The following is a 12,308-nucleotide window of genomic DNA, read 5'->3' on the forward strand; positions in this document are numbered from 1 at the left end:
GAGTTTTCGATCTGTTCCACTCGCAAAACTTCTTATACCTAAGAGTATTGTTGCTGCATTCGCCGGTGATCTCTTATAAGTAGTTCGTAGTGACAGTTGTGCTCGAAGGATTTCATTTTAACTATAAACCAATCAGTTAACTTTTTCTTTCTTCATTCAGTAGTCTCTGAGCAAGATGGAAGTAGAATTGAAATCTTTGATTAAAGAACGCGAGTATGCGTTCAAAAACATGCAAATTATTTACGACTTAGTTAAAAGTTGCCAAGAAAGTAAAGCAAAAATATCTACTTTCAAGGCCAGATATAAGTCAATAGAAAAAATTCGCGATACTTATGTTGAAGTCTGTAAAGAAATTGATAAAATACAATTAAAAATTAATCCGAAGTTCGTAATTGATAATCTCGTTTTGGTGTCGTTTGACGAGTTATATTACGCGGCCGTTGAGTTTGCCGATTCGCTAGACTCTAGTTCGTGTGCGCCACTGGCAGTAGCATCTGGTACACAATCATCGATTGCTGCTGTAAAGCTGCCTAAGTTGAAAATTCCAAAATTCGATGGCCAGATTGAAAACTGGCAGACGTTTAAAGATAGTTACGAGCCATTAGTGCATAATAACGCCTCGTTATCCGATATAGAAAAATTTCATTATCTAATTCCATGTTTGTCCGGCAGTGCGTTGTCGCTCACGAAAGGCGTTCCTATTACATCAGCGAATTACGCTGTAGTATATAACGCGCTCATCGATAGGTTCGACAGCAAGCGCATTCTCGCGACAACTTATTTAGAGAAATTATTTAAATTATCCCCAATTCAAAAACCATCGTTATCGAATCTATCCGAGTTAACCAATACACTGTATGAAAGTGTCAATGCTCTTCGTGCTCTAAATATTAACGATTTAAGTGAATTTATTTTATTTTACATTGCGTCTCGACCTCTTGACTTTGACACTAGGCGAAGGTTCGAGTTAGAGAATAAGGACGAACTTCCTACGTTCAATAACTTACTGGCTTATTTACAAAATTATATAAAAGTTCTGGAAGTAAGTCAGCCACCCGCGTTAGCTTGCTCTTCTAATTTTAATAAATCTAACGTTCGGATTAATAAGGTCGAAAATCATGATCGTCCGAATCGAACGTCATTAATTTCCTTAAATATTAAGCAACCTACCTCAAATAATACCAAGTCAGACCAGATAATATGCGTTTGTTGCAATGAAAGTCATTCTGTGTACCGTTGCGGAAAGATGCATTCAATGTCGGTTGATCAACGCAGAACATTAGTTAAAGATTTGCGTCTGTGTACTAACTGTTTGCGTCCTGGTCACGATAATGTTAACTGCAAATCAAAGTTGTCTTGCTACATTTGTAACGAGAGACATAATACACTGCTGCATATCGAACGTCAAAGTAAAGAAACACAGGCGGGTGATTCAAAGGTGACTGTGAGAGCGGGTTCAAGCACCACGCTTACCTGCTCATCTACGACAGCTGAACCGTTCAAGAGTACAAAGATCTTAGGTACTGCTGTAGTGCGCTTGCTTCACTCCGATGGTTCTATGCAGTATGCTCGTGCGCTCATCGACAGCGGGTCGATGGATTCGTTGATCACAAATGAGTGCGCACGCAGATTAGGCTTGCGGATTAGAAAATGCAACTTAACCGTGTCTGGGCTTGGTCAAAATTTTGTTAATATCAAGGGTCACACTGTTGGTTCGATAATACCTCGGTTGAGTGAGTCACCACAGTTTGACATCTCTTTGGTAGTTTTACCAAAGATTGCGGGAATGATGCCTTCGTCATCGCTGCCGATGTACGTCAAAGATCATTTCGCACACTTAGATCTCGCCGACTGCGATTTCTATTAATCGGGTCCGATCGATCTTTTATTAGGAGTTGAGTGTTTTGACCAGATATATACTGGCTCTCGTTACACTCCCGGTCCCGGGTTACCTTGCGCGTTATCGAGTGTATTCGGCTGGGTGATAACAGGTCAGTTTCTTCATAACACGTCAACTCTGACACCAGATCAATCCGTTACGTCACTCGTCGCGTTATCCAGTGCGCTCGACGATACCGTTCAACGGTTCTGGGAGTCTGAGGAGCCGTCGAAATGTAAAATTTCCGGCCCTAAAGACGAAGTTCACGAAGTTTGTGAACAGAAATCCGGTACCTATCGTACTCCGGAGGATAGGTATTTAGTTCCTTTGATGTTAAAGGATAATGCCCCTTCCCTTGGCGATTCTTCTCGCCACGCTTTAAAGCGATTTCTCAACCTAGAGAAACGTTTATGTACTCGACCTGAGTTTAAAACGGAATATCAGGATTCCATGGAGCAGTACAAAGACTTGGGACATATGCAGCCTATTGATTCTTTGTCTACTGCTCAGTATCTTATTCCGCATCACTGCGCCGTGCGTCCAGAAAGTACTACGACACGACTGCGTGTAGTCTTCGACGTCAGTAGTCGGACTACGAATAATTACACGTTGAACAATATTGTTCATAAAGGACCTAAACTTGAAATCGATATAGTCGATTTAGTTACAAAGTTAGGCTTTTATAAAATTGTTCTTCTTGCTGAAGTTTCTCCTGTTTGTAACATTTACAGGCAGATTCAGTTCAGGCCTGCACAAAAGTGCTATCAGTATACTTTATGGCGAGACAGTCCTACCGAAGCTCTCGTAGAATATGAGCTCAACATAGTTGCTTATGAAGTAACGAGTTTGCCTTATTTATCTTGGGATGATGCTATTTCTCAATATTTAGCCAAACAATGGCATTCGCCTGCCGCGAATTTATTAAGTTTGAAAAGTATAATCTTACCGCGGCTAGTCATACCTCCGGATCTTATTGATATCTACTTAGTAGGATTTTGCGACGGTTCGTTAAAAGAATATGAATGCTACGTGTATTTATGCGCTGTTACATGTACGAATTCTACTGTAACGCATCTATTTATAGGAAAGTCTAGAGTGGCTCCTACAGTGAATAGGCTCGAGCTAAGCAATGCTTTGCTTCTAGCGCGTGTGCTATCTCACATGTATAATCTGTTAAAGGATAAAACTCCTATTCAAAGTAATCGTGCTCATTCTTATAGCAGTAGTACGCTCTCTTGGATTAATACTAATCCTCATTTACTAAAAATGCATGTAGCTAATCGTGAAATCGTTATCACAGAACATTTACATTCTCGTCAAGTTCAAGATGTAAATACAACTTTAATTTCTAGACATTCCAATTTTATGAAACATCAAGGAACTTTAGCCTGGTGGTTTCGTATTATATCGAATTTTAAACGTCCCAAACAACATTGGGACACTTTTCCTCTTACTTGCACTGAATATAATAAGTCATGGAGAACTTTGGACACTCAAAGTCAATATATGACAACAAAATGTAATCCAGTGCGTGATAAGGAACAAGGTTACCAATCTTTTCAAAGCATTTCACCGTTTATAGATGAGGAAGATTTGTTGCGAGTGGGGGGACGCATTGATAAGGCTAACTTACTCACATCTACGTTACACCCTCTTCTTTTATCTAAACTAAGTCCACTATCGCGAATGATAGTTGAACATTTTCGTTTAACATATTTTCACTGCGGTCCTAAAACATTGCGATCGTTGAGTCAACATAACTTCTGGATAATCGGATTTGCTTCTCGTCGCGATATGTGTTATTATGTTCTAACCGCTTGTCGTAAAAATTTCTTAGGCGCGAATAAATGTCTCAAAGAGTTCGTTAATGAACTTTATAAAAATAAATCTGCTATAGTATACAATGGCTTAGCTTGTCTTCAAATCGTCTTTTGGCGAGCTTGGCAACGTGATTATCTTCACACACTTCAACAAAAGAACAAATGGTTTCAAATCGCGCCTAATTTAAAAGATAACGATTTAGTCATCGTCAACGAACCAAATCTTCCACCTTTGCTCTGGAGATCGGCTCATATAGAACAAGTGCACCCAGGTGCCGATAATATTGTTAGAGTTGTTACTCTCCGAGCTGCTAATGGCAAGACGCTTCGACGGCCTATCGTCAGGGTCTGCCTTTTACCAATTCATTAATTTATGTTAGATATAATTCGAGCAATATCGATGTCAGTAATTTATATCGTATTGCTCATTCTTAGAAGTTAAGTTTTAGTTTAACATACATATATCTTTCGAGCATAGCTTTCGTCGCGTACGACTTATCCGTGAAACCAATGTGGCTTTCAAGTGGGGGGAAATGTTCAGACTTCATGGTCATATCCTCATTTCTTTCTTTTTTATTTCTTCCTGCCATGACGGGTTTCGCTTTTGTTTCACTTCTCTTTGGGAAAGTCAAAGAATTGGTATCGCCCGCGGCTCGTCGCGCGATAAAAATAAGAAAAACCGATAAAAGCCTCGCTAGAAGTGCTGTCTGTTAGTGCCTCGATCACCCGGACTCGTGAAAAGACAATACGAAGCAAGTGCAGAGAAAGTGTCCCGCTGGCCGGCCGGCATTTCGAGTGTCCCGTCGTCGGCAGACTGCCTTCCTGTCCACTTCCCTGTTTCCCAGGTAAGTTTGCCTTTTTCACCTACATTGAGGGTCACGGGGTTTCAACGGGGACTTCAACGGAGTTTGCAGTAACGCCAGCAATTTCTCCAGCGAGGCCCATCCACTGTCCATAATTGACGTCATCCAGACATTTCATGCGGTCGTCCTTAGGCTGTCCTATTATTATAACAATTGCAGCGATATGTGATATACCTGTGAATATTTTTAGACTAGACAATGACCCATTAATTTGTTTGGAGACGCTATCTGTTTACGTATTGCGACCACGTGCAATCGTGCATTAACCCATAGCGTTGGCGTCTGCCCAAACATGTGCTGTGAGGAGATTGACAATCTCTTAAATCCGCATCACTACTTACTTAATTAGAATCAGACAATTAAGAATAAAACCTTGTTATAGTTCGGCCATTCAGAGAATGCGTTCCTGACACGTCGCGATTGAACTGACGACGTAATAACATTCATTGATTATTGATATAATAATGTTGTTTTAATGCTCCTCAATTGTTAAAACGGTAAACAACCAGCAAAAATATTTTTATCGTAACTGCAACGCCATTGCAAAGTTACGTCGTCAGTTCAATCGCGACGTGTCAGGAACGCATTCTCTGAATGGCCGAACTATAGCACCAGGATAAAAGTTATATAGAGTTCAGCTTTTTTCTACTAAACCCACTATTCATAAAACAATATACCTATTAGACATGTTTTTTGATGTTGACGCAAGTCGATAAAAAGTTTATGTGTATTGAATTCATATTCACTGCCATAAAAGATAAAACACTCATTTAACGCATCATATAATAGAGTTATTTAACACAGCTTCCACTTGCAATCCTAAAAATATGGCAACGCAATCCAAAATAATAAACATTTTAATTATGCACATAAACAGATCCAAGGCTTCACTTTCGCAGACTCACAGACCAGTGACCTAGAATTTGTAATGCCAAAAATTTGAATAGCAGAATATTTTGAAAAAATGGTATGCTATTAAGAAAATGATCACAATTTTTTTAAAGCAAATTAGCAAGGTTTGGTGTCCTCGCTTATTAAAATTTATTAATATACGTAAGTATGATTAATGGACATTACCATTTCTGGAGAACACCCCTATTCATGATTATGTTAACTGCCTTCAAAATTTCATGCCTATATCAGATGTGATCCGCAATTCTGCTAGACACGCATAGGTAACTGAAAACAAAGTAGGTAAATCTACGCACAGGACAATCAGTCTTAATTTAAAAAGAGGGCACAGTCCAAATATTTTCGGAGATAGCTCCACGAGAGTCGAGACTACCTCAATACTCAATAATAAGACGCTATTGGAGCCGTAACAGGAATAACCGCATTTGGCTTAGCGCGCCAAGTTGCCGAGCTGCATCAATGCAACAGATTAAACAAACTAATATAACCCACGTGTATTTCATATTTTAAAGTACTGCGTATTTCAAATTAACGTCATGCACTTTCTTCTAAATATACATGCCTATTTCTAATAGAAACAATATCAAAATCCTTCTGTGAAAAGTACTGTTAGATAAGTTCAATGACACCTAATGTAAACATTATAGATTGGATCAAGGGCCAGTTGCATCATACTTCGGTTACTCAATATCAAGTGTGGCTGTTTTGTAACAATTTCATTTTAGCTAATTTGTATTTTTTAAAACGAATTAAAGTAACCCTCTTAAAAAGTTGTTAAGGTCTCCAAAGAGCCTTTTATGCCAAGGCCTTGTCTTGACTGAATTTCATGTTAATGAGAAGAAATAGGAGGTGGTATATATCGAGTTAATTAAGGTAACCGAGTGTCTAACTTATCTGAAATTGTTCGATGAACTAAATCGATCCTCATCACGGTCCGATGATCTGAATTAATGGGCCACATGCACATTAATTTAGTTTGTTTTGTTAATTTTCAGATGTTAAAAAACTAACGTACTATTAAGGCCTACAAAATCACTAAACATAGCCTCGCTTAAAATTACATTACAATGTAATTTTAAAGAAAAAAATGAGCGCCCTCATGCGTCGAATAGATGAATCAAACCAAACGGTATACGAAACCACAACGGTGAAGCAAGTAAACATTTAAGCCACTCGCTAACAGATGGCGCTGTCGTCAGTTTCAGTACTAGTATTATGGCATTATGATTCAAGTTAATTAATTTTAATTGCTGACAATTTATTATATCAATGTAATCATTTCAGATTAAACTTTTGTTTTGTTAAATACAATACTTTACAATATTTAGGTACTAATGCGTAAATTACTAGGTTTAAGAAAGCCTTTCTTTACATTTAGGTAACTAAATATGAGAATATACTTAGAATCAAATCATCATTTACTAAACCCTAACATAATATAAAGCTAATTAAGCTTTCCTTTTCAACAGTAGGTGCAGTAACGCAGCTGAATACTATTCAGATTACCAAAAAAACATTTCAATACCAGCATTAATCGAAGACCCACTAAGCGCTCTGGCTTTGCTCCAATATGAGTGTCCCTAACCTTCACGTTACGCTCTACTGACTACGTCACTACGCGGCATCAGACGTCACCAGCACACTCATTCATGACGAGTCCTACAACCTACCCCTCATTACCTGAAGTCAGTAACAAAGCAAACAGTACCTAATGTTACACGTAAGTTTCCATTAATGAGAAAATCTTCCAATGGTGTAAATACAGATTAACCGACGCCCGCACAAACTCGACGTTCAATATAAGCAAAATGTTCAAAAGCCGAAAGTCAGTCTCGTGGCTAGGCGCAACCTGCAACGTCGTATTGTGATCAATATCGAATCAGTGGAAATTAATATCGATAACAATGGGGAAAAGTGAGTAAACTTGCTACTATAAATTATTAGAGATTGAAAGACTTGTCGAATCAAATAAAAATAATTACTTTGAAACCTTCTTTGAGTGATCGTTATTTTAAAATTTTGTCTTAAAATATGATAGTCCCCAGGCCGGCGAACAAATTTTTTTTTGATACATATACATTTAAGACTTTGTGAGTGTCTTCGAATCGACAAACTTTTCGAATGCGCAAATTTTGGTGCCGCTGCGTTTTTTAATGCTTGACTCCTGAAATTGTCGATATGACGTCACTATGGCTCTTCGTACATACACGTTTCATTTTTTGAGATTCGTTTAATAAAGTTAACTAGAGAATGGTGGTCAACTTGTCCGATAAAGATCGTGCTGCGTTTGGAGTGTCCACCATCCTGAAAATGTCGGTATGACGTCACTACGACTCTTCGTACATACACGTGTTATTTTTTGAGGTTTGTTTAATAAAGTTAACTAGAAAATTGTGGTCAACTTGTCCGATAAAGATCATGCTGCGTTTGGAGTGTCCACCATCCGAAACATGTCGATATGACGTCACTGTGTCTCCCCATACATACATGTCGGTCAAATACAACAATGATAGATAATACTATTCTTATTGCAAATATCGACTTGTCCGACAAATGTAGTGAGGCAAATAGTCAGTTCGACAAGAAAATTAGAAAAAAATATTACAATTGGAAGAATTTTATTCTTTTTGTCAATTTCTGACTTAAATATTCACGTGCATTATTTAATGTATATTAAATTGGCATACTACTTACCAATTTTAATTACTATTTTAGAAAAAGTAGCCTGACTAAGACGTATTGTTGATAGTTTATATTATGTTAAGGAATAATATCCCACATCTATTATTGGTCTATATATCAATCAAAAGGTCTTTTTAAGTGCAACATTTTGTCTCAACATACCACTTATCAATTCTTAGTATTTTAGAAGATATAGCCCAAATAAGGCGTATTATCGATAGTTTTTACTATGTTAGGGAATATAGTCCCACCTCTAGGTATGAACCATATGTCAATCGAAAGATCTTTTTAAGCGCTATATTCCGTCTTAACATACCACTTACCGATTCTTAGTATTTTGGAAGACATAACTGACCTAAGGCATATTATTGATACTTTACATTGTGTTAAGGAATAACATCTCACTTGAAGTTATGAGCCATATTTCAATCAAAAGATCTTTTTAAGCGCAAGGTTGTATTAGCATAACTCCGACAAATTGTTAGTACTTTAAAAGCTAGAGCTTTTCTAAGATTATATAATCGGTAGGTTCTGTCAAGCTAATCCATTACTTCTTTAGTAACAAATTATATATTATTTGAAAAACCTTTCCAAATGAAACATTTCGTGTTAACATACTTCCGACAAATTGTTAGTAGTTTAGAAGCTAGAGCTTATTTAAAATTATAATTATTGATAGATGTTTTCAATTAAATAAATCCCATCTCTAGTAATGAGTTATACATCATTCAAAAGACGTTTTTAAATGCAACATGTCATATTAAAAAAACTTCGGCGAATTGTTAGTATTTCAGAAGCTAGAGCTTATATAAGATTATTTTATCGATAGGTGTTTTCAAGTTAATAAATCCCTCCTGTAGTAATGATACATATATCATTCGAAACGACTTTCTAAATGCAACATTTACTATTAACATACTTCACACCAATTGTCAGTACTTTATACCAAATCTTAAAATATATCTATATTTTCCGGACGGTGGACACTCCATATGCAGCATGATCTTTGTCGGACAAGCTTACCACAATTTTCTAGTTAACTTTATTAAACAAATCTCAAAAAATGAAACAGGTATGTACGAAGAGTCGTAGTGACGTCATACCGACATTTTCAGGATGGTGGACACTCCAAACGCAGCACGATCTTTATCGGACAAGTTGACCACCATTTTCTAGTTAACTTTGTTAAACGAATCTCAAAAAATTAAACAGGTATGTACGAAGAGTCATAGTGACGTCATATCGACATTTTCAGGATGGTGGACACTCCAAACACAGCACGATCTTTATCGGACAAGTTGACCACCATTCTCTAGTTAACTTTATTAAACGAATCTCAAAAGATGAAACGTGTATGTACGAAGAGCCATAGTGACGTCATATCGACAATTTCAGGAGTCAAGCATTAAAAAACGCAGCGGCACCAAAATTTGCACAGTCGAAAAGTTTGTCGGACTCATCGTAAGGAAGGCACTCACAAAGTCTTAAATGTATATGTATCAAAAAAAAATTTGTTCGCCGGCCTGGGGACTATGAAGATCTACATGATCGATAAAATACTATCCCCTCATTTTGTTGCCAGTATTGTAAAATAAAAGCCTGTCTTTTTATCTCAGCAATGTTGAAGGTTGCAGTATAAAAATAAATATTGGCACTACCCGACATTTAAGTATGTAGTGCAGTACGCATTCTCCCATTCATAAAGTAGTGCTAGAATTGAGTGCAATTGAAATGTTAGTGAGCCGTGTAAATATAGGTATGTAAATAGAAAGGCAGCCTGGCTAGATCTACAGTGTGTTCATTTTGACTATGACAACTACTTTTACACATATTGATATTAATAGGTATTTGTTTTTGCACTACATTCCTTTGGAAATTGAACCTCAAATCTAAATATCAAATTAAGCGTTTTGCTTAGTTTATCTTTGATTTCTATTGAAAAAATAATATGAATGAAACAATATCAAAGTAATCTTGTGTTAGATTACATTGCATAGGCATATAATAACAAGGTGGGTGCTTATAATGCAATAATAACGTAAACATGCGATGTAACTGCACCACGGACGTGCACGAATCTTCAGCTGATTCACTTATATTTGACCGACATCCACAGCAAGAAGATGAGATGTTGGTTCATTTTGAAGTTTTTATGTATTTAGTATTATTTATATAGTACCTTAATTAAAAAGTACTTGATGTACATTAATTACATTTTAAACTGCAACCTTTTCTGATAAAAGTACAATCAACCTTATTTTTTTATCTAGATTTGAAAATGTGTTGTTAGGAATAATTTTCAAGATATCCTATTATTTTTAGGATATTATATACGAACTTGTGGTGGCCTGGTGGGTAAAGGACCAATCTCTCAAGTATGAGGGCGCGGGTTCGATCCCAGGTCAGGCAAGTACCATTGCAACTTTTCTAAGTCTGTATGTACTTTCTAAGTATATCTTAGACACCATTGGCTGTGTTTCGGATGGCACGTTAAACTGTAGGTCCCGGCTGTCATTGAACATCCTTGGCAGTCGTTACGGGTAGTCAGAAGCCAGTAAGTCTGACACCAGTCTAACCAAGGGGTATCGGGTTGCCCGGGTAACTGAGTTGAGGAGGTCAGATAGGCAGTCGCTTCTTGTAAAGCACTGGTACTCAGCTGAATCCGGTTAGACTGGAAGCCGACCCCAACATGATTGGGAAAAAGGCTCGGAGGATGATGATATACGAACTTGTCATTTAAGAAAAAAATATCCATGAAAAAAAAAACAATTAAGTACGTACTTACGATCTATACTGAATGAAGGTTAGGTACCTATTATTTAATTTTAAAATCAAAAGTGAACCTTGCTTAAAAGTGAATGATTTGGACTTAACCCAAATGGTAGTTTAATACCATGCAGTAAATGAGATCCAGTTTATCTTGTCCTATAATGACTAGTCGCAGTTTACCACATCAGTAAATGTAAGAACAAACATTAGTTATCCAAGATTGATTATTTAGACCTGTGAAAACCATAAGATTTTGATCGTTTATTTTTTTTATCTCAAAGCATAGCAACTACCTATCTAGCTCTAGAAGTAGGTGTCTTGATTTTGCCAAGTGACACAACCAAATATATACTCCGAGGAAATCTGGCTTCTTTCGTTTTTTTAAGTCGGTTAAAAAAGGTTATCAGTAAAACAATCACTTTTATTTCTGTTCAATTACAGCAAATTGCAAAGTGAGTAGTTTCAGATGTAGTGTTGTTGCCAGTAAATTCCTCAAGTTATCGCAGAACAAATTCCCTCATATTGGCAAACACAACAAAGTTTAACAAATACATTGGCGAATTGAACATTCCAAACCAAACGTGTGTTTAGTCTCATGTGCTCTGGGTAAATAAATAGGTAACAACTCAATTAAATACTGTTTTCGAAAATCCAGATGCCAGAGTCAAATTTGATTTAAAAAATAGGTAGTATTTTACTTTAATTACGAATAAATACTCACAATATTAGATTTATTTATTCCACCATTCACACTCTTTTATTATCCAAAGAAATAATAATGCAATTAAGGATTTTCTCTTCAACAGTCAAATGTTTAACATATCAGCAATAAAAAATACGGAAACAGACAGTATGAGAAAATCGAACATATTAGCTATTTTCCTTGTAACCTTTACTCACCTTATTGCTTACTTTTTGCACTAAGTCGTAAACCAATCACTAGCAATTATGTATGAAATTAACTCTATACAAAAAATAAATAATTATGATGCTTTGAAAATTGAAAATTAATAATATTAAATTTACACTTTTTATTTTCTAATCTGTTACATAAGCCTGTTGTATCACTAAATGTATTCCTAATTCATCATCAATTAGTAAATTATATAATTTAAAATGTTCCATATTACCTCATTAACCTTTGTGTGGAAGGTTTTGACAAATGTTCCAGCGTCATTAATTTTCTATTAAGCTAATCCTGTGGTTAACAGATTATAATACTTTTCGGCAATTAATACACAAGATTAGAATACGATTATGGAAGAAATCCACTGACGTATTGCACCACAAATTGGTTTATTCACTAATTTATAACGTCAGTATGATTCATTTAAAAATAGAATACCTGATGCGATGGTAAAAAATTAAACTGTTGTTACCAGT

At 36.4% G+C, this 12,308-nt stretch overlaps 1 protein-coding gene across 2 annotated transcripts in view; it reads left to right on the plus strand.

The window, feature by feature from the left end:
* The window catches only part of LOC124645935 (clavesin-1), a 34,745-nt gene that overhangs the window by 11,300 nt on the left and 11,137 nt on the right, over positions 1 to 12,308 (plus strand). Inside the window, exon 1 of one of the 2 annotated variants that reach the window (XM_047185915.1) lies at positions 7,258 to 7,388. The exons of the other annotated variant lie outside the window; for it this stretch is intronic. Coding sequence (XP_047041871.1) covers positions 7,379 to 7,388 — 10 coding nt within the window. The 5' untranslated portion in view covers positions 7,258 to 7,378. Of the gene's footprint in view, positions 1 to 7,257; positions 7,389 to 12,308 lie in introns of those variants that run through there. 2 annotated transcript variants of the gene reach the window in all.

The sequence above is a fragment of the Helicoverpa zea genome, chromosome 3 (genome assembly GCF_022581195.2).
Source record: "Helicoverpa zea isolate HzStark_Cry1AcR chromosome 3, ilHelZeax1.1, whole genome shotgun sequence".
NCBI classification, from domain to species: Eukaryota; Metazoa; Arthropoda; class Insecta; order Lepidoptera; family Noctuidae; genus Helicoverpa; species Helicoverpa zea.